This window comes from Protopterus annectens, chromosome 3.part0 (assembly GCF_019279795.1).
Source record: "Protopterus annectens isolate FY-2018-M chromosome 3.part0, PAN1.0, whole genome shotgun sequence".
Lineage (NCBI taxonomy): Eukaryota > Metazoa > Chordata > Ceratodontiformes > Protopteridae > Protopterus > Protopterus annectens.
In genome coordinates, this window is record NC_056731.1 from 1,629,139,401 (window position 1) to 1,629,163,537 (window position 24,137).

The 24,137-nt window shown below is 37.9% G+C and overlaps 1 protein-coding gene across 1 annotated transcript in view; it reads left to right on the forward strand.

Annotated features, from left to right (window-relative positions):
* The window catches only part of GRHL2 (grainyhead like transcription factor 2), a 759,972-nt gene that overhangs the window by 149,216 nt on the left and 586,619 nt on the right, over window positions 1-24,137 (forward strand). Inside the window, exon 5 of the mRNA XM_044065661.1 lies at window positions 21,961-22,016. Coding sequence (XP_043921596.1) covers window positions 21,961-22,016 — 56 coding nt within the window. The remainder of the gene's footprint in view (window positions 1-21,960; window positions 22,017-24,137) is intronic.

Sequence of the window (24,137 nt, forward strand, 5' to 3'; positions counted from 1 at the left end):
ACCACCTTACCCTTGTCTATGGCTTTGGTGACTGCTTCAAAGAAGTCTATCAGGTTTAGGAGACATGATCTGCCTTTTACAAACCCAAACTGGGTGGGGTCCAGAAATTAGAGATTACCACTGTCTTTGTTTATAAGTTCCATGATGATATGTTCCATGGCCTTGCAGACCAGGCTCATTAGGCTAATGGCACTGTAGTTCCTGGGGTCTGTGGTGGATCCACCTTTGTGGAGTGGGATAACCGTCGCTGTGTGTCATTCAGTGGGCAGAAAGCCTGAGGTGAGGCTATGATTGAACATGGTGCTTAGGTGGGGTGCCAGTTTATTCTGTAGTTCATGTAGAACGCAGCCTGAGATGTTGCCATATCCCATGGATGCTGTGTTTTTGGCTTTGGAGAGTGTGGTTTTTACCTGTGCAGCTGTGATTACAGGAACTTTGTATTCTTCCGATATAGAGATGGGCCTTTTAGGGGGTGAGGGGGGGGGGGTAAAATTAGCACTGAACCTATCTGCCAGGATGTTGGCAATATCAGTTGGTTTTGTATATTTAGTGTCATTGTGCTGTAACTCAGAGCAGATCTGAGTGTTGCCATTGAGATACTTGACATAGTCACCTATCAACACAGCCTTATGAGCTTTTGAACAATATTGTGGGGACTGTTCCATGTAATTGTTGTAATTTTTGTAGATTTGTAGACACGAGTTCTCAGTTTATTCACCCAGTCACCTCCTATTGTTTCAGGTTTCAACTCAGTGCCAATTGCAATACATCACATGTCATTTATTTAGCTAGGTGCACCACCTGTCAAGCATTTTATGTAGGCAAGACAGACACATGCCTACGAGATAGGGTAAGAGAACACCTTTATCATACCTGCATTTTGTCTCCATGCAGTGCACTTTCTAAACACATGATAGACACTGATAACACACATTCTTATGAACCCAGTGTTAGAGGAGGGGGATATATGCAATTACACTGAAACACTGGAATTAAAATTGATCATCAGACTTAGAGCAGACCACAGACCAGGTTTGAATGATAAGATTCCGTTGAAACCTGTTCTTAAGAATAGGAGACTAACTGTGAAATAAATATACACATTTTAGAATTTAAAAAAAAATGTTCTATATATGTTTTTATTCACAGATGTGTATTTTTTATATATATGTTTTTTATAAATACATTTCTCATATATATATATATATATATATATATATATATATATATATATATATATATTGCATACTATGAAGTTTTTATTAGGAATAGGAAGTGATGTCAGTCCTATCTCCTTATAAAATGTGACTTGATTTTATTCAATGTTTGTTTCTTATGGTTTGAAAAAGCCCTCACTGGGTGAAAGCGCTTACCAATAAAACGGCCTGGATTTTATTTGTATTTGGCTCAGATTCAGTCATTGTTTGCATTTTTTTCTGCTGCTTGAATAAGCCTTAGTGACTGCTGGATTTATGCTGATTTTTGTTGCCAGCCTTGGTTTGCTCCTGTACTTCTCTTTTGGAACATTTATTTATTTTATTAGTAACATGAGCATTTGGACCATGATAACACTTACTCTTATAGTATAAAGTAATTACTAGGTTTAAAATGTAAAGTGTTTTATTGTTTTATGACTTCCAAGATCTGGCAAACATCTGAAAGATATGTATTTTCAACACAGAGATGTTAAACCTATTAGTTTCTGTTTTTTCCTGGGAACTGAAGTCAGGTGACAAAAAGTGATGTCATCCAGGCTAACCCAGCAGTAAAATGTGATATTGATTTAAGAACTCTCTCAGAGAGAGACTGTGCATTTTATATTTTGTCTTGGACCTATCAAGAACATCCACTCATCATCATCATCTGCACTTGCTCTTTAAGTAAGATTTAGGGCATAGTAACTCTTTTTAGACTCAGATAAAAATATAGTTAAGATTAGTTTAGATGTTTTCTTTTTTATTTGAGACTGTCTTGCAGTGTTGCTTTAAATACTTCCTGTGATTTTAAATTCTGAAGGTACTGTGTTGAGTTACTGAGTATTGTCTTGTTCTTTTATTATTTATTATTAAACATATTTAAACCCATCTTTGTGGCTGATATTTGTGAGACATATTTAAGCTCTTAGATTACTGGCATATGAATTTGGTGGCACTCTACAGGCCACTCCTAATAGCCCGGCACTTGGTCAAAACTACCATTTGGATATAGTAACATTACATAGTAGGATAGGACACCCTTTGTAAGGGCTTCATAGTAGCTGATAAGAGGTGTTGGTGGCAGTGGAAGCTACCTTATAGTTTGGGCAGAAGGGAGCATAGCTAGTAAACCTGTGCCAGTCTTCCCCAGGTGTGACTCTGTGTGTGTGTGTGTGTGTGTGTGTGTGTGTGTGTGTGTGTGTGTGTGTGTGTGTGTGTGTGTGTGTGTGTTTGCATATAAACCAAATCTCAAAGTGTGCGTGTCAGCAACTTAGGCAGGGACACAAAGCACTGGTTGGACAGAGAGTGTGCTGGAAGTCTTGGCATGGTCCCTCAGCTGAGATCTTAACCCTGTAGCTGTATCAGTGGAGAGTCTTACTGGGGATCTGGGGAAAGAGGCAGAAACCAGCCCCAGAATGACTGTGGTCTCTGTGTCCTCTTAAGGGAAATTGCACTTTACTGTTTGTGTACTTGTCATCCTCCAAATGTGTACATCTCCTAGCTGTTGCCAGTGGTGAGAATTGAGATTCCTTGATTACTGGGCCAGTGCAGTGGCGTCACAGACCCGATCATAATTCTTTGTAGTGCATGGAGCTTTATCTGCTCCAAGTACTACTAGTTACAGTAAAAAAAAAAAGAAGGGAAACAAAACACTGTTTTGCCAGCTTTCAAACTCATAAAACACTTAGCTACTTTGTGAGTGCTGTCAGGAAGGTAGTGTAACACAGTTTCTTACATTTACTCTCACCTTGCCACACCTCTACAATATCTATATTTTGCTTCATTTGTTTGGTCTGTTCTTCATAAAGTCTGTGGTTTTCAAACAAATCATGGAGAACTGAAGTCATTGAATAGTGCCATACATTTGATTTTCAGAGTTTGTATCCTTCGGAGAAAAAGCAGGCGAACACATACTGTTATTCCAGCTGTTTTCTAAGTTTGTAAGAGGAAGGGACACCTTATTAGTACATATGACAGGCAGAACCAAATCTTTTATTCTGCTTCTGTCATTTGCTGGTCCATAGTGGCAGATTTCACAGTATAGCTCTGGACCTGACTTAAATAGAATTTAATAGCTTAAGCAGAGGGAACTTAACATTTGTTAAGATCCGGTCTCTCGTCACTGTAGGGCTTAACTGATTTGCACTTTTCTGAATATCACAGAGTAATCTCTGTACTCCATGCAATACAGTTTAATAAATCTGGCAGTTAGTGCAGAGGATTACGGCTATTAATGAGATGCTTCCTGTGATAGAGAATTTAATTCCCTCAGCCGTCATTTGCCTGCTGTGTGACCTTGAGCAAGTCTCTTAACCAGACTTTGCTTTGGGACAATTGGGAATTTGGTCTAGGCTCCTCAGTTGTGTCCTCGACTGCACGTCTAGCAACTACCTATGTATAAAAAACATATCTGGCAGGCAAATTAAAACGCAACGGCTATAGTCCTGGCTAAATGATAAAGGACAACCTTACACACATAATCTAGAAGTCTGTATCTCCACTGTGCTAGACAGCAGCACCACCAACCCATCTGATTTACTATCTGCAAATATAGTAAATATTTTACACATATTTATTTACAAGTTTTTTGCTCATATGACTGTCAAAGTCTGTTTTCATACTTAGTAGCTTAAATGTTCTTATATAAATTCCTTGTCTTATAAATTACTTTCAACTTCAATAAAATGTATGTGATTATAACTGTACTAACCAGACACACGTCTGTAATCTTAACTAATTTTTGAACAGTTATGTCCATGTCATGTCATATCATGGCATGTTCATCAGTTCTGTTACATTGCACTTTACTTTTCTTCTCCTGTTAGACCTCTTCAAATTGTATGTTATCTTTGTTTTGTACCTGGGTTGTAGCTAAAATGGTTTACTTTCCAGTTAATTTACCTGGTTAGCAAAGGGTAAATGAACAGATAAATCAATGAACAGTAGTTAAATGAGGTAAGTGATGGTAGTTCAAAAACAACCTATATCTCTAGTCAAAGAAAGACCAGATCAGAAATTCAGTAAAGCTCAACTAAATTGTCATGAAGATTTGTTGGAAGAGTAACATGAAGAGAATATAGATTAATCGAGAGTTGCTAGGCATGCATTCCAGGATACTGGTGAAGAGCCTAGCTTTCCAGGAGTACTGACTGGTTAAGTCACCTGCGTAAAGTCACGCAGTAGGCAAATTGAGCCTGAGGGAATCAAACTGTGGACGGCAGGAAGCAGCTTGTTAATAGTTCATAGCTTTAACCCTCTGTACTAACTGCCAACCAATTATGTCTGGCAGATGAAACAGAAGTTCAAATCAAAGGTAACTTCAACAATGTGGACAAAAAATAGAAACTCAGATAATTCAGGAAGCAATGGCCAGAAAACAGGAAAAACTGACACCAATCAACAATAAATCAACCAGAATGGATAAAAGCAGTATCAAAACACACACAGACACACACACACACACACACACACACACACACACACACACACACACACACACACACATACACACACACACACACACACACACACACACACACAAATAAAAAGAAATAACTAGAGGCAAGGGATGCAGAATCTATAATGTTTATAGGATAGAGATCCACTATAAAGATGATGGAGATCCAGTCTTTTGAAAAACTTTATTAAGAAGCTGCAAACAATCCTAGAATGGCAACTAAAGTGATCCAAATTAAATTGAGTTCAGGATGTACTATTAGATAAACTAAACAAAGAAAGGGCTGAACAGGAAGCAAAACAATAATTAGTTCCAGAAAAGGGAATGATCAGGAGAAGTACCAAACCACAAACCAGGAAATGCTCCCATTATTCACAATGACTCCAGACAGAGGAGACAGGCAGAGAAATATAGCAGGTGCTGACAGTGTTGACTACATAGATAATACATGTTAACATTTCTATAGTAATTTAATACTGGCTGGACAGCATATAGTTCATGAAAGAAACAAACAGTGGTTACAAATAGTAGTTCAACAGCAGAGCAAGAGAAAACTCACCCTGTAATCCACGCAGCTGATAACCTACAAAGAACAGCATTAATAAGTCAGCAGAGGCTAAGCAGCAATGTCATATGTGTACTGTAAAGCAGTCAGCAGTCTCAATCAATGGTACAGGTAACAGAGCAACAATAGGGAAATAGAATGAAACTGAAACGAATCCGGAAGGCAAAAGCAAAATTATGCAAATGTCAGCAGACAGTTCAAAACCTCAGAGATGCAAAATTTTGACCACAAACAACAGTCTCATAGAGCTAGACAGCCAGCTGCTACCACCCCACCTTGCTGCTTTATCTTTTCCAGACATCTCAATCCCCCTGCCCATCAGTGGGTCTGTCTGCTCCTCCTTTCTCCCCTGGACTCTACTAGCTGCTACCACTCTGATCATGTGCAGACATCCTTGCAGTGACTGAGCATTTCTTCAGTAACTGTAAACAGGGGGGCCGGACTTCAAAAGGGACAGAGCATCACAGAGGAGCCTGTCTTCTGAAAGAACATTGCTGATCCAAACTGCAGATATCCCCACATTTGCACATTTGCTATGCATGAGGCATAGAAAGGAGTTATTGTACAGCAACACTTCTCTAGATCCACATATGATAATTTCAGTAGTAACAGTGTGTGTGCCATTTCCTTACCCATCAGAGTAGTTTGCATACAAAAGAATTTACTTATTCCATGCATATGTAATGCAGTTCCAAAGCATGTACTGTGAATAAATAGCATTATGTATTCATGGTGTACATTCAGACATGTCAGCAGCACAGCAAAAGCTTCCAATTAGCATTCCCAGTACAGTGAAAACTGACAGCTATCCACAAAGACTGTGATCTCACACCTCTCAGCTGTGCAGCTTTTTGCAGAATGTCCATATTTTTGCCTCATATTTTTGTTCTGTTCCTCATGAAATTAGTGGTTTTCTGGTAAATCACTGAGGATTGAAGTCATCAATAATGGCATCCATTTGAGTTTCAGACTTCGTATCCTTCAAAAAATGTATGCTAACATGTATCCTGTTATTCTAGCAATCTTCTAGGTTTATAAGAGCAATATTTAAAATCTGTCCTAATTTATAGGCTTTTAATCCCCCCATTATTTTAGGCTTTGTCCAGATTTCTTGTGCTAAGAGGTTGGGGAGGTATGTCTGACATCAATATTATAGAGCAGTGGTAACACTCTCAGCCTTCTGAGGTGTGCGTATGATACTACAAGGTACATCTTTGGAGATGTATTGTGCTGGACATTGTCAGACAGAATATATAATACTGTGTGTGCTGTACTTTATAGGAAATGTATTAAAGAGTGCAACACACTTTGTAAAGTACAAAGGGCGATCTGTTTTATTATTGTCTTTTCTAGCCCTTTGATTATAACAAAATGCAACTTTCAGAAAAGGAAGTAACAGCATTTAGTTTTTAAGGCAGAAATTATACTAACTTCCTAATATACAGAAAAAAAAAGAAAATACATACAACTGTTACAGTTTCATCATTATGATACATTTTGGAAAGTGCAACATTTAAGCAGATGAAGAAACCATATGAATTGATCTGAAAAAACACATCCCATATATATAATTTAACACCTACTTAAATAGCTGAAAATAATATTTTGACCTCAGACCAAAGCACTTAAAGCACCAGAATTGCCACTGAAGCTAACAAATCTCCCACAATACTTTCTGTTATACACGAGTGCAAGATGTTTCTTTGAATTTATTAAAAAGAATGGATCCTGCAGTAGATGAACCAAAAATATCTTTATGCAAACTCCAAAACACCCCCCACACAACTCAAACTAATATATATTTTTGCGGGAGGTAGTGGCAAACCCCTTGTATCCATCATGGGGGTATCCTGCACACCTCTTTACTTTCTAATTTTTATTCTGTTGTTACTACGACTTGCAGTAGAAGTAATGAACAAAAGCAAATAAAAAATATAACTCACTCATTTTCAAAATGTATAATTCTCAGAGGAGATAATAATACTGTAAAACTGATCAAAAAAACACGGATCACTTCAATATGCAGCAAGCAGCACAGAATGAACAAATAAACGGGTATCACAAATCAAGAAAACAGGACATACACAATCCAGCTTGAAGTGCATAAAGAAAAGTCATTGATATCATATGCATGTTACTTGGACAAGAAACAGTGACTGTGCTGCAGCAGAAACACAGCAGTGCGTCTCATCAGCAAATCAGCCGCATGCCTTGCACAAAACCTCAAAATTAAACTATCCGTTATACTAATCCCCCTCCTTTCCCCTTTTTCCTCAGTCCATATACACACACACACACTTTTATGGTATGTGTACATGCATACACAGGCACACATACAAATATGTGTATCTCTCTCTCTCTATTTTTATAGATATATATATATATATATATATATATATATATATATATATATATATATATGCGTGTGTGTGTGTGTGTGTGTGTGTGTGTCTGTGTGTGTGTGTGTTTATATTTAACAAAACAGCAGGGACAGTGATCAGTGCCATTTTTTTACAGTGATGATTATAACTTCACATGGTATTCAAATTCATGTAATTTATTTCCATGTCATAGATCCAGGCGCAGGATAAAATACATGATCTACTGCTTTCCTGGGAATAATACGGCCAAAAGGTAAAGATGAGTTTTGATACCCATACAGATAAAAAAGTAGCAGAGTGTGAAAACAAGTGATGTCAGGTGCTTTTGTGGACGTTACGAGTTAGGGAGGAAGGGTAAGTAGAAGAGTGTGACAGATATCGTCTTTGTTACCTTTTATCTAGAGTATAGAAGATACATTGTAGGTGGGAATGGTGCACAGGTGGGATTACTACCCCAATGACTGTTACAGACTAGGCAAGGGTTGGTCATGTTCAGTAAGAAAATGGTATTTGAACAAGCTATGGTAAACAGATGTTTCCCAAAGTCAATGAGGAAATACCATTTGTAGTATCACAGGATAGTGAGAGCGAGGGGAGGGAAACAGAGAGAATTAAAGGACCATTTTACTGTGATGTTTCCATAAATTCTGACATGAAAGATGGGTGGGAGTCACAACTGCATATCAGATAGTGTTGTCACCTCACAGCAAGAGGTTTCCTGCTTTGATTCTCAGCCGGGGTGCCTTCTGTGCAGAGTCTGTACGTCCTCCCTGCATTCTGTGAGGTTTTCTTTGGTTGCTCTGATTTCCTTCCGCATTCCAAACACATGCAGTAGGTGGATTGGGCACTCTAAATTGGCCATAGGTGTGAGTATGCATGTGAGTATGGTGTGGAAGTATTACCACAGCAGACTAGCCACCTGGCGGTGTGAACTGCGGCTTTAGGTAATTGTCACTGTTGAAGTAACATCCCGACCTCATGTGCAAAAAGTAGGGAAAAAGAGGTTGTGGATAGACTAGCCACCTGGTGGTATAAACCTTAGCTCTAAATGATTGTCACTGGTGAAGTGACACCCTGAACCCATATGCAAAAATGGGAAAAGGGGGTTATGGATGGATTAGCAGAAAGCTTGGATGGGGTAATTGGGAGGGATGATTGATGAGACATAGGTAGCTATATGAATGGAAAGGTCACTAGTAGATTTTTGGAGGTTGATAGTGTGGTATATAGACTGACTGCAAAGGAGAGTGAGTATGAGAAGTGGGACAGTGATTATAGACCTTCAGAAAGTCTTTAATTCGCACTGTACCACAGACAGATAAACTGAATGTAACCCAAATAATCTAAATTCAGTTCGAAGCTCGGATTGTGGAAGAGTGAAGCAGAGGAGGAGTATGGGAATGAGTAGTCTACAGTGACTCGTGCATACGGGGGGAGGGGGGTCTTAGTCCTCCTGAATTTCTGGCCCCTACTGGAGAAGTAAGAGAAAATCAGCAAACATAAATTTGAAACATTGAGGACATGGGATGTATGCACTGGGTTGCCAACACTTTAAAGAGAAAATCCAGGGCAATAAACATCTGAGTGTCGAAGATGAGGGGAAAACCTTTGAAAACCTTTTTTGGTAGGGGCTCCAGGGGTATAACCCCTGGGAAAATTTTGTAATTTTGCATTATAAAATGCATGTTTTAGAACAGTTTTGTGAAAGTTTTCTGCTGTACAAAGCTGTCACATAACTGCTGTAAAATATTTATTTCTATCAAATTATTTATTTATTTATTTTTTGCTTATTGGATTGGATATCAGGTATTCTAGAAACAAACAAAAATAAGCCTACAGTAAAATTCACCATGGCTAATGAATGGATCCAGGAAAGAGTGGCCTATCAGCAAATTGAGACAGATAATTAACCACTTAATACTTTAATGTTTTCTAGTCTAGTATTATAGTAGTATCTATAATTCAAACAACAGTACAAACAGCAAATGTCAAAAACGATTCCACATATTGCACCAAGTAAGTAACAGGACTGGTTTGCCATGATGAAAAGTGAAAAAGTTGTAATGGCAGTAAGTACAAAAACAGCTAACAACAACTATACATGCAGGGAATCACAAACAGAACTACAGGTGAAAAAATAATACTAGGCCTAATAGCATTAGGTAAGACTTAGTCTATTTCTTTGGTATGGTTTCACTCAGATTCATCAGGAGCTTTCTCCAAAATTATTTCTCACTGCTACCTGCTGATAACAGCAGCTTGTCACGATGCAAAACAGATTCATGAAACTCACTGCAGGTCATTCTGTAATTTAGGAAAACCTGCAGTTTGGTTTTCACCAAAGCAACGGTGGCTGTGTTTCATTCTGAACTCCACTTGGCGTTCATCAATTAGAAAACTCTTTCTGGAAAGGCATTGCTCCCAGGCAATGACAATACAGCTGACACAATGTTAAACAAGTTAACTGGAAATGCTTCAGCGGTACGGGCCACACAGAAAAAAATTCTGCTACTTATCCTATGGTGATGGCAGAGTCAAATCAGCAACAATGTGTGTCAAGCTTTCTTTAGCCATGCAGAATTCATTGTACAATGCATCCAGGTCAACTTCCTACAATAAGCCCTTGGCAACTCATGCAGTTTTTACATGTATAAATTCTGGTGGTTTGCTGAGCGACAAGTGACTTAGAGCAAAACCAAAAGTGATACCACCTTCTGACTCTGAGAAATTAAACCACTTGTTCAGGTACGTCAAACCCTTTTCGAGACCAGAGCAAAAATTTTCCACAATAGACTCCTGAAATGGCTGCATAACTTCATTCAAGAGCAGCATGTATTATGGATCCAAAAAAACGTATCTGCTATACGTGATTCAATTTTTGTTCTCAAGTCCTGCATTACCAGAAACAGCTCAATGAACATAAGATCTTCCTGGTCCATTTTCTGAACAGATAATTCAAAAACACTATAGATATTTTGCACAAAGCAAAAGTAAGCTTTCTTGATGTTAGTCTTCACCAATTCATGATCATGTGTGTCTTCTTCTATGCCCAGATTTGCACAAACTCTGTTTGGGCATTCACTGCCTATAGAAATAAAATACAAAATGATTGCTGGCCAAGATTCCAATAACCTATTGACAGTGGGATTAGAGACAGCCATCTGGTTGATACATGTCTCAACAGTTCATGGTATCCCAAGTCCATGAATTCAGAAAACTTTTGCAGGTCCATGATACGCTGAGGTGACTATATGGGCATCACCACTGTTTCAACATCACATTCCAGTTCATCAATTACCTTCTTCAGTGCATTGTGAATCATGTGTGTGTTACAGTTAGTTTTGATGATTTTGTCATTTCATTTCAGCAAATTATCTTCTGAATACGATGATATGTGCAGGATGTCAAAACCTTTGCCAACTAGGAACTGAAATATCATGTTCACTACAGAAGTAGAATGTTTGTCATTGAGCTCAACAAAGTCAAGAAGTTTTTTGTAAAAGCTAGTTTTTGCAGTAAAATACTGGACACATACAGGAAACATCTTGTGATTCTGCAAATTGAATGCATCTGTTGACCCAGAAAATTTCGATGTATTGTTAGCCAAGTCCTTAACGATTGACTCGACTGACTTTGGAGCGAGAACACCAGCCATCAATGTCTCTACCTTAGTGCGGCCACAGGTCATCTTCTTGCAAATGGCTGAGTCCAGATGCAGCTAGTGATCGAGCCTAGCACCACAGTCTGCAGCATTGTAAGAAATGTGGTGGCACACGGCATGATATATCCTTGCCAACACTGCTGTCATCGCATGTTTATCAACTCCAGTTAATGATACTGCTCTCTTGAAAAAAGCTGTCAATGGCAGCCAGTTTCACAGAACAATGTGTTTTTATGTGAGTCTGCAAATGGCTATGAGTTAACAAGTCGCTTTTTGCACTGTACTCCACAGATATGCTCTTTTTAGAAACCATGCAGTGAGCAATGAAGACATTGTCCTGGACTGCATCACACCATGCAAAATCAGTTTGCCATTATTGACGAAACCATGACATTGTCTTTTTAGATTTCTTGGCCTTTACCTTCATGGGTAGGGTAGCATAGTCACACAATCCTGATCTGAATCACTGTCCATGCTTGCAATGCCTTCATTTGTATCCATTAAGAATATAACACTCAATGAAATACTCGTCAGTATCACGAAAATGAATGAATAAGACTAAAACAGCAAACAGCAGAAACAGAAGCTTAAATGTTATTTGACAAAAACAAACACCATGTAACTTTTAAGTACAACCAATCAAAAAATGAATTACTGGTATTTACAGCATTTTTGAATGAGCAGCATAGGTCTCTACCTCTTAAGTGGCCATTATGGAATATAGACCCTAGCAATGTGTGACAAATAGTCAAAATGTGGAATACCCTATTTTTGCATTACACAAAAATGTACCATTCCTGTGTAGCATGGCTGAAATGGTCTTTCTGCCAGAATTCAACACTTCACAGGTTTTGCATCAATTTACACTCATTAAATAAGCACAAACCTCTCTACTTGGACAGCATTGAGACTGCGGTACAACTATTGACTGCACTGTAATTAATTACACAAGTTACTGAAACATATTTTTTATCAACCTATATTTGCTACATAATAAGTATGACAATCTAGAATGGCACTGCAGATGATTCATATTAAAGAAACTGCATCTAACTCAAAGTTAAACCCATAGTCCACAGCGGTCTTGCATCAATTTAAGTTTGCTGAGCAGTAATCCTTATAAAAAATAATTTATTTTCTACAATAAGCAGCCAGATTACCCAGTCTGTCTGACTTTTTCATTAATCAAATGTCAATAAATAAAATAAATTATATCTGCAGAAACAATTCATACGCTGCAATCTGTAAAACAGAAATACTTCTACTTAGTAAAAAATGACTAAATGACATTAATCAAATATTTAAACAAGAAAAGCATGCACCAGTTTTTTCAACCCCTCTACATCGTTTCCTTTATCAACTAAACCTGTAAAGTGTTCAGTTACACAAATGACTGGTCTGGGGACAACTTACCCAGTCAGACTTTCCTAGCAATCAAATGTCAATAAATTAGTAAAATAATAAATATGTAAATACTAACTGACTTTACTAAGTCAATAACAAATGAGCCCCACTCCTATCTTGGCAGGAGGAGCCATAAAATGTACCTCTGCCTAATTAAGTAAGTAATTAAGAAAGCAGTTCTAGCTCTTAACTTTCCCTCTCCAAAATGTGGAACACTTACCAACAGCTTGCCAACAACTTCAACTAGGAAACTTGCAGGATGGTTAAACACATTACTTTATAGTTATAAAAAGTCATTTTGATCATACTTTTCAACTGTCCCTGATTTTTACCTCAGATCTTAGCTCTGTCACTTTTAATCCCTCCTAAAACTGGTTAACTTTTGGAGAAAAGGTGCTGAGCTACACTTAATAAATAATGACAATAATTCAAGTTATGGACTTCTTTTACTTCAGAAAATGTATACTAATTCACATATTCTTATTCAGTCATGTCTCATTTTAATAGGACTAATATTTTGAAAGTGTCACTGATTATTTCTGGATTTGTTCCTGACTCTGATGAGCTTTGTCCCTGATAATTGAGAGCTATGATTTTGATGAGTTGATATGATTCAGAATTATTTATCATGGATATGTAAAAAATTAACTGTAACTAACACTAACTGTGTGACAGACCCTATTAATGTGGAACAAAATCAAAATGATGCAAACAAAATCAAATATCCAATTATTTTAGGCATTTTCAGGGAGTGCTAACATTAAATAGCTCACCTTTCTCATTCAGTACTTTGTACTTATCTTGTTATAAAGGTGCCAATCATTGTCACTCATTACTTCAGCTCCACAAGTCCACAACCCCCTGTGCTGTAGATAAGGCAGGTAAGATTATGAATAAAAAAAATCCAAATGCAACAACAAAGCCACCAAGATTATCCAGCAAATGGTTTCCTGTAATACCCTTTCTGAAGGTATTGCAGTGGCACAAAAACTGTAACCATACCTCCCAGCCGTACTGAATTACTCAGTTTTTACTGAGTTTTGGGGTCCAAATAATGAGGTGCTGTGATTCCTGAGTGGCACTCCTTAATTTCCCAATTTCTCGGCATTTTTTATTTAAAATTTATTTTCTGGGTTTTTGAGCTGATGTCATCATGTGCACAGTGACGTCAACTCTGTGAAACGGCCTGCCAGCCTGTCGGATTTGAGCTCAAGGGCTCAATGTGCATGCATATCTGGCTGTTCCTTAGCTGTTAACAGGAACAGAACAAGCCGTAATGCTTTGCTGCTGCCTACAGAGCTGAGATTTGTGAGCTGCAGAGGTATTTATGGACGGAGGAAGCCAAAATTATTTATGGATGGAGGAAGCTGCCGTTTTGTTGCATTTAGGGATGGAGCTGAGATTTGCGATCTGCAGAGGTAGGAAGCTGCCATTTTGGTGTGTGTATGGACGGAGCTGAGAATGATTTGCGAGCTACAGAGGTAGGAAGCTGCTGTTTTGGTGTGAGTATGGATGGAGCTGAGATTTGTGAGCTGCAGAGGTAGGAAGCTGCCATTTTGGTGTGTGTATAGACGGAGTTGAGATTTGCGAGCTGCAGAAGTAGGAAGCTGACATTTTGGTGTGTGTGTGTGTGTGTGTGTGTGTGTGTGTGTGTGTGTGTGTGTGTGTGTGTGTGTTGCTTGAACCTCTAACTTTTTTATGTTTACATGGCATCATTAGAGTGTGTGTGTCTGTGCTTTATAAAATAGGTTAAACAATATGTCTGCCTGTCTATATAATAAATGTATATGACTATTAAAAAGAGAATGACAATCTGTGGCTTTCTGCAGCATTTTTCCCAGCATTTACTTGATTCCATTCTGTTTAATTCAAAGTGATATCTTTTTTGACAATGATACATGTTTTTATGTTGCTTGTACAATTATTCCATATAGCGTAACACTACTTATGTCAAGATGAGAGTCTTGTTGCAAGCTAAGTCATTGATTGGGTTTAGATATTGTAAGAACATTAAAACAGGTAGTCAGACAAGTTGTCATAATGGTGGCTAGAAGAGGTACTCAGGCTCAAACACTGTACCTTAGGTACAGGTGACAAGAGCCTAAAGTCTCTACCCATCACCACTTGTGAAAATTTCCTAGATTTATGCCCCATATTTTTGTTCTGTTCCTCATAAAATCTGTGGCTTTCTGGATTTTTGTGGCAAATCAGTGAAGGATTGAATTCACTAAATAATGACATGCATTTGAATTTCAGACTTCACATTCTTCAGAAAATAAATGGCAACACAAAACATTTTATTCTACCAATTTTCTAAGTTTATAAGATCAGTATTCAAAATTTGTCCCTATTTCAGAGGCTGTATCCCCCATTATTGGCTTTGTCCATTTTTTTTGTGCTAAGAGGTTGATAGTAGCTATGGTGAGAAGTGATAACTGAATTCTGAATCCCCCCATTATTGGCTTTGTCCAGGTTTTTTGTGCAAAGAAGTTGAGAGCTATGGAGAGAAGTGAGAACTGAATTCACTAAATGATAGCCATTTAAGTTTCAGTCTTCCTAAAGTTCCTATCTTTCAGGAAACTGCTGATTTGGTATAGTGGTATGTTGCTGTGACTGTAGTGCACCGGATCCTGAGTTCAAGACTTTGTAGTGAAACGCATGGTGGTAACACAAGATTTTTTTCTAGCAACTTTCCAAAATTATACAAGCAATGTTTAAAATGTGTCCCTGTTTTTTTGGGCTTTTGCCCCCCCCCCCCAAATAAAATTTGGCTTTTTCCAGATTTCTTGTGCTGCAAAGTTGAGAGATACAGTTGAGTGTTGAGTGGATTTTACAAGGAGCTGAGATCTTCAGGGGAAGAGAAGTTTAGTGTTGTTTATGCTTAGTCTGCTTGCATTGTTAATAGCATAACAGGTTAAATACTTGCTTTTGATGCAGAAGACTGTGGGTTCTACTCCCACAGTATGTAGCTGCATTGCTGATACTGTTCTGTGTTGTACTTTTAAAGGGGGAGGGTGTAACAAGTCAAGGGTGTAGCTACAGATAGAACAGAAGTGAGAAAATGTCATGCACAAGGACATTTGTGTCTCAGTGGAAAGAGCAAAAAATATTAACCCAAATTCAGGAACACAAAATCTGAATAATTATATTCTGTGTTGCATTATAAGAAAAAATGTGTGTGTGGAAGTAGACTTTTATGATGGAAATGTTCTGAACTGGGCAGTTTTGTCATTGGTTCATTTTGTTTCTTTGCCTACTGGAAAAATGTTCACACAATAAATTTAAAATGCGCTCGACGTCTAATAAGTGTGCTGTATTATACAAGGAATATAATTTAATAAAGTCAGAAAGATGTATCAAAGAACATATGTATGTGTCTTGTTTTGTATGCAAGGGGCATATGATTTGAAAACAGACCAAAGGTAATCTTTATACACCACTGGCCAGATGCATTTTCTTTGGATGTGGTGTGGGCTTCAATGCTGTTTCAATGAATGTGAGTTTCAAGGACAGATAATTTTTAATGCTATGTTTATTTTCATTGTGAGAACGTATTGCTTTGTTTAGCAGATGTCTATTAGTGTTTGTGCATTGTGCTATAAAATGTAAAATTAAAATCCAAATAATCAATGTAGAAGTAAAGCAGTATGCACATTAGTGTTTATGGTAAATGGGGCAAAATAGTCAGGTAATGGGACATTGGAATGGTTACAGGGGGACTCTAGTGCCATATTTTGGTTGTCTGCTCTTCAGTTTGCATTTGAAAGTTGGTATCTCATAATTCCATTGGAGTGGGTGGAGTTACATAATTATGTATGCTAATTTTATGTTAAATAGCGTACAGATTTGTATCTATTTTTAATGGGTCTTGTCCAGATTTTTGATGTTTCCAGGTTGAGAGGTATGACTGTAGCAGTATGCCATTGGCTGATTGCTGTGTGTGTCCTCATTGTCTTGCTTTGCATCAGAAGTTATCAGATTTGCTCATATACCGCAATTCTGATTAATTGCAGTGTATGAGCCAGTCAAAAAACACAACGTGGAACCACCACTGTTCAATGTGGAATAGTGGAAAAGTGACTCTTAGCTATGTAAATGCAGAGCATTCCACACAATCTGGAGCACTTGGCTGGTAAAGTGGGCAGCACAGCAAGTAAACTATGTCCAGTGCCAATAATAAAATGTAAAATCCAATTGATTCTCTGCCAAACCTCAAATCTGGGATATTTTACATCTTGGACAGACACCATCCAGTACACAGGACACCAGACTGAAAAGCAGGATTGTCCTAGAAAATTCAGGATGGCTGGCAACCCAAGCATCATGTAGGCCAGAAAGTAGTCCAAGGGCAAAAGTTTGACTTTAGGGAGCCTCTCATGTATAGAAACATATGGAGAGGTTTCTGTGGCCACTGCAGAGAAGGAAAGCTAAGTCATGCCAACCTGGGATCCAAACTGATCTACTCCCTTACATCTAATTTTTACCTCCTAGAGGAATAAGTGGGTCAGCTGGACTTTCACATTAGATCAGGAAGAAATGGTCCATAGGTTTCTCACCTGGTCCATGGAATGAATGAGTCTGGCTCTCATTCCACAGGGCAATGAATTTGGGGACTGGATGCAGGTAGAGGAAACATTTGGCTGAACAATAGGCTAGAGGGAGTTGAAAGTCATTAAAACAATGAATTAGGGGGTTATGTACATGGTATTAAAGGAGACAAAGTTTAGGTAAAGGTTATTAAATAAAAATAGGGTGCTATATTCTGAATCATGCATGACAGAAGTAATAAACAGATCAAGGCATCTGAGGCTAGAAATGGGTGCAAAGCAGGGGTACATACTGCCACTTTAGTTATTATTATTGTCAATGGAAGTGCTTACAAAAAAGGTATGGATGGGAGGTCTTGCAAGAAGAGGGTATTACATAAATTTGTGGGATTCGAGGGGAGATGGATTATTTTAGGGGGCTGATTTTTATTTCTTTTTCTGTAGATTATGTGTGGATTGTCAATGCCATCGAGGGAAGGTAGGGATATCTTAACAGTGGTATTAAGCATTTAACTAGTGCAGGGAACTTGATGTAAAATCAGTGATAGTCCTCTGTAGGGGTGAATGCTGATAAGACTGTCACTTCCTGTCAAACCTAATGGACCAAAATATCTGACATTTGAGTAATTTGGTTCAATAAAACAGATTGCTAGGAAGAGCAATACAGAGGGGGTATAGAATATTAGAAACTAGCTGGACCGGTAGACAGGGAAATACAAATTATTATTATTTAGAGTCGACATAGTAAAGCTAGTGGATTGCCTCTTCTTTTGCGTTATATAAGGCAGTTCATATCTTTGGCTAAGGTTGGACTACTTTTTACAGTAGCATTGCTCTTTTAGCTGCAGACACATTTAGGAAGCTTCACCTTTAACCTGTCTGGACCAGGGTCACCAGATCAATTTTTGGCTTGTGAATGTGCCCTTGTAAAGGACAGAGAGTAAGCCTGAAAATGCCACTGCTGCACCTAGAGGTTGACTTCATGGGTCCCTACATTTCCCTATGCGTATGCCCTGATTTTTCAAGTGATCAGTCTGCAACAGGCCTTTCAATTGATATCCATCCCTGTGCATGAGCTGGAATCATATCGCTGACTCCCTTGAAAAACAAAAGCACCTCTATGTCATCCTGACCTGCATAGGAGCATCTACTGCACAGTGTGCCCAGGACATATAATGTCCACCCCTCCCTCCCACTCCATAGAATGTCAAGTAGGCTAAGCTCATCATTCCTCTTCTTCTGAGAGCCAGCCACAACAGGCACCTAAACCACTAACTGGACTCAGGTCACCCAAGGCATTGTCAGGGCTCTATCCATCTATGCCAAAGTCAGCAGAGCATCGTCTCAGAAAAGCAAGTGGAGAAGACACTGCAGAATGCTTACAAAAGATTTATATGGAGAGGCTGAAGCTACAATAAAGAAGGCTGGGAAGAGCATCAAAGGAAATTGGAAGAAGAGTCAAAGAAGTAGGGGTGAGTACCCCAAACTTTAAAAATTGCACTGTTGCAGCTAGTGTTGTGTAAATAGTGGAAAGTAAAGGACAAGAGAAATTAGAATGAATTAAATATGAAAGCCTGTGGGCGAGAGTGCTGAAGGGAGTTTATGAGGGTGAGATGAAATAAAACCTTGAAAGGTGCATTGAGAAGATAGGGCATTTTAACTACAGGGGAGATCTGTGAGAGAATGGGAAGGTTAAGGTAAATGGGGGAAAACTGGAATGTAGTAAGCTGGAGGGGAAGGGGAGCTTGTAAGAATGAGGAGATTTTGAATGAAGCAAATTTGAGGATGTTTCAGGCAAATAGGCAAAACAAAATTAAAAACTTTCAAATGGGTGGTGTGGAAGTTTGTGTTAGGAAAGGGGAATTTAGATAGATGATTTTAATAGTGTGGGGATTGTTGGGAAGTAGTGGTAGGGAAGTGTAAGGAAGGACGCAGACAGATGAAATGTATTGTAGAAAAGTAATACCTTGGTGTATGTGGAAAAGGGTTGAGACAGGATGGGTCAGACATATATGCATAGAAAAATTATGAAAGATCATGGAATATGTAGGAAGTAGGAATATAAGAATATTGGGAGCATAGTACAATAGGTGAGGCCAGTTATGTAGAAGGTGTACAAAACAGTAAAAGTCGTTGGACCAGTATATAATTTCCAAATGATGCTTCTCCACAGATAATACAAAACATGCAAGGGTGAAGTAGAAATCTCTCCTGCAACAGAATTACTGTTGTTGGTGCAGTGAGGAAGGGGAGAACTAATTACACACACTGTATGAGTGCAAAGGAGCTAGGATTTTGTAGGCCAAGGCAGTAGGATGCTGTAGAGGGTTATAAAGAGAGGAGTTAGGGCTAAGTTAGAACCCAGCGGTTGTTTTGATTGGAGTAAAATGGTATGAAAGATGAATGGGTAGATTAGGATTGATGTTTTTTGGTGGAGGGATCAAATGGATGATTGGGATTGGTGGAAAGATGGATAGTTGGGGGAAGGATCAATGCGGAAAAGTTGGACAAGGTGATTAGGGAAGATAAAGGATAGGTTAAGACTATGAAGATCAAGGAAAAACTGGGAAGCATAAAGGGTTAAAGCCATGACAGTACTCAAGATGGCTAGTGTTTTACAGACTGGTTGAGGGAGAATGGGATTCAGTAGCCCAACACTGACCCACCCCATCCAGGAGAGATAAAGGCAGTTTTGCTGTTAACATTAACAACATGCAAAAGCATGCAGTATATCTCCCATAGCAAGCAACCTAAAAAGCCCAGACTGCTCAGCAGTGCAGCACTTAACAAGGAGACTCAGCATGTGCAGCAGTATGCATGCATCTTCTGAAAGATATCAGTTGTGGAGCATACAAACCATCAATGGAGTAGGCAGTTAGGATGCAGTATCTGCAGAATGGCCCATTTCCTAGCACCCAACTACCACCTCCATTATTAGGTTTCCCATTCAGGGAACAACTGGGCTGTAAGCCTGTCACCCTAGTCAATGAAGCCTTGCTTTTTGCCTTCTGAAGGAATGAATGGGCCAGTTGGCTGCAGGAAAGGTAGCTATTTGGGGGGTCTATATCAGTTCAGCGAAAATCCATTTCAGCGAATACCAAAAGAGCGACACGTATTAATCGAACCGCGAACAGACCGAACGCACTAAACCATGAAATTTAAAACATGGAATGGTCATAGTCGGCCAACCCCACCACTCGCTACATACTACCTACCCAAACAAAATAAATAAACCACATACATACACTAACCAAACCCTACTCCTAACCCTAAAGTAAACCACCAAAACCTAACTTCTAACCCTACACTAAACCCCACATACACAACTATCTATGCACTATCCTTAACCCCTCCCTAACCCTAAGGTCTGTAACTACTGCACACTTCCCCTATGGAGATATACCCTAACAAAATAAATAATACACATAAATACATTTAACAAAACCCTACTTCTAACACTACACTAAACCCCACATACACAACTATTTATGCACTATCCTTAACCCCTCCCTAACCCTAAGGTCTGTAACTATTGCACACTTCCCCTATGGAGATATACCCTAACAAAATAAATAATGCACATAAATACATTTAACAAAACCCTACTTCTAACACTGCACTAAATCTTACATACATTACCTATCTATACACTTACCTTAACCCGCACCCTACCCTAAGGTCCATACCTATCACACACTTACCTTACGGAGCTATACCACAGACGGGCCAATCAAAACACTTTGACATTTCGGATTTCGCTGTTTTGGACATTCGGCGTTTATGTAGTTCGTGCAATACGTGTCAATCATTTTGTATTCGCGGAAACAGCGTTTTGATCATCTGATGGGGAGCCAACTATTGGGCCAGTCTTGCAAACACTAAAAAGGTAAAAAAAATGGAGAAACACTGAGAGTAACGATAGAAACTTGGTAAAACGTTTAGGTAGGTTAGGTGCTATGGGCAGGGAGAGAGTGTTTAGGACTGAGATTTGGAAAGGTGGAAAGGTTAAGGAAGTATTAAAATAAGTTTCTTAAGCTGGATAACTAGAGGGGAGTGGAGTGATTGAGAACAAATAAGGAAGTTATGGAGCCTACTCTAGGGATGTGGTGTGACCAGAGTTAAGAATGTTTCTGGATCAGTTTTTATATGGTTATCTATTGCATTCAAGCTGCAGGCGTAAAGGTCCTCATGAATGTATTTCAGGGGTTTGTGGAACTGGATTCAGGTGGCGGTCTGTATGTGAAATGTCACTAAAAGTATATATTGAAAAAAAATACTTCTTTCATTTACATTTAGTATTTGTTGTTCCCAAATAAAAATCTGAATGAAGGACACGAGTGGCAATTTTACTTCTGGATAACAAAATTTTAAAAAGCTGAAGACCATCAATTGTCAAAGGATGTTGATACCACAGCATGAACTTACTAAATCAATTTATTGACTGGTCTCAGAAGTTAATTTTAAATATAATAAAGCTACTATAAAGTAGGCAGGGAATCTCAGCAGAAAATAAGTGAAAAACGTTTAAGTAAAACTGCCTGCATGTATTAAGGGTGTGTAAGATACAGCAGAAAATTACATCTAGAGACTGTTGCATGTCAAAGTGTCAAATTTATTGAACATGTGTATAATACTTGTGGCTGAATCAAACGGACATTTATGACTGTAATCATATTTAAACTGAGACTTGGAAATAACATAAAAATACATGATAACACCTGACTGAACTGTATTTTTGAAATATTGCAGAAATATCGTAGTGAATCTCTGGGTACAGAAGACTACATCTATGAACACAGTGCGGGGTGAGTTAAAGAAATTCATTAATTTATAACAGATTTTAAATGCACTGTGATCTACTGACTGTTACAAAGTTATGTATTACCTCAAATTCCCTACCAATATAATTTATTTAAACTGACAGCCCCAAAAATCATTATTCTGTGATTTTCTATATGATATAAAGCAAACAAAATATAATTCATCTGCTGTATAACAAACAAGATATAACAAGGATGTCAGTTATTAAATTATAAATGTACTTGCAAATACATACCTATATATGTATACAGAAACTGTTTATGGACTGTCGAATATGCAGGTAGAACCACAGAAACACACACAAATGCATACAGAAACACACACAAATGCAAACACATATACACAGACAAACAAATGCACATATGTGTGCACAGACATACACACACACACACACACACACACACACACACACACACACACACACACACACACACACACAAGTGCACACATATATGTTGGTAGTCACATACACACACATATATATATATATATATATATATATATATATATATATATATATATACATTTTACTTTTAATCTGACACTTTTTATCTAATCACAAAACATATAAAATTTAATCTAAGATGCATTTAATCTAAAGCCAATTTAATCAAATCACATTTCATCTAAAATGTTATGTACAACAAATATTCCTCCAAAACGTTTTTTTGCAACTGCTTCTCCAACTCCATACCTCCTTTATATAAATATTCTAACTCCACTGTTACACAAGCACGGAGAAAAGAGAAGATGCCACACTCCATGAATCACTATTGGTACATAAACACAAACCTGTAGACACAACGTAAAATATGTGGGTGGACATTAACAAGATACAACAGATGCACTAGATTAATCTGCCTTGTAATTCCTATTATGTTAATGCCCTAAACCACACCAGCAGCAATCAGAGATTAGACTCCTTAGTTGTTCATTGGAGGGTTTGAATTAATTGGACCATCTAAGATAATTAAATATGTATAAATATAGTTGTTACTCTTTGTGTGGTGATCTGAAGTGTTTCATCTAATAAATATCATCGTGTTTTAATACTCTGGATTTCATCATTGTCTCTTTTCTACTACTATTAGACTAAATATGTTTTAGATGAAATTTTTAGGTATTTTGTGATTAGATAAAATGAGTGTTAGATTAAACACCAGTATGACACTAGCAAAAGCTACCTTTATTTTTACTTAAAAATGTGCAAGGGTGACAAAATGTATTTGGGAAGAACAAGCAAATATGGCAATGAGATATATGTATTAAAAGGGAGTAATGTATAATCTGTAAATGTGGGGTATACACATGAAGAAGTGATGGTTCACTCTGACCAGTACCATAAAATACAGTCACCTCTAGACTAAACCCTCCAGAGGAGCTGCCAAAAAGTGCTTTTGTAATAGAAAAATAATTTTTTCATTACACAGGCCATTAAGTATGGAAGGGCTCAAGCTGAACTTTAGTCACAGTACTGTTAGCCTCTCAAAATAACAAGTTTAATTAGCCTAAAAAGCATAGTCTCCATTCAGTCCTGTGTAATTAGATGTATAATAAATAAAGGAGAGGACTAAAAGTTAAAAATTTGAAACAGTAGTAGTATGAGAAAACAGATTAATACACATGTGGCTCAATGGAATGCAGCCAACAGATGGCACATTATAGAAGAAGCAAGTAAAACATTGTTAAACCAAAACAGCAGTCATGACAAGAAATGAAATAAATAACACTTGATGTACTTAAAACTACACTGAGTATAAAAAGAGTAAGAAAAAGGTTGCTTTGGCCCTCCTTACCTATGCTAAAAGTTAACACATAATTGATATAACAAGCCCAATATACAAAAGAAGAGCAATATTAATATAATTGATACGAAGTAAAACAAAAGGGCAAATTGATGTGAGAGGCAAATGTTTGTCAAAAAGGCAAAATCCCACATGGTTATCCAACTCTGTGATAATATTTCTCATTGAAAATTTCTGTTATTTAATTATTCATCATTCCTATCTGTTCCAGGCGTACTGGTGCTGCTACTAACACACATTACCTATTTGCATTCCACATAGATGAATAAAAATATAACAACTGGATTGATCATTATATAC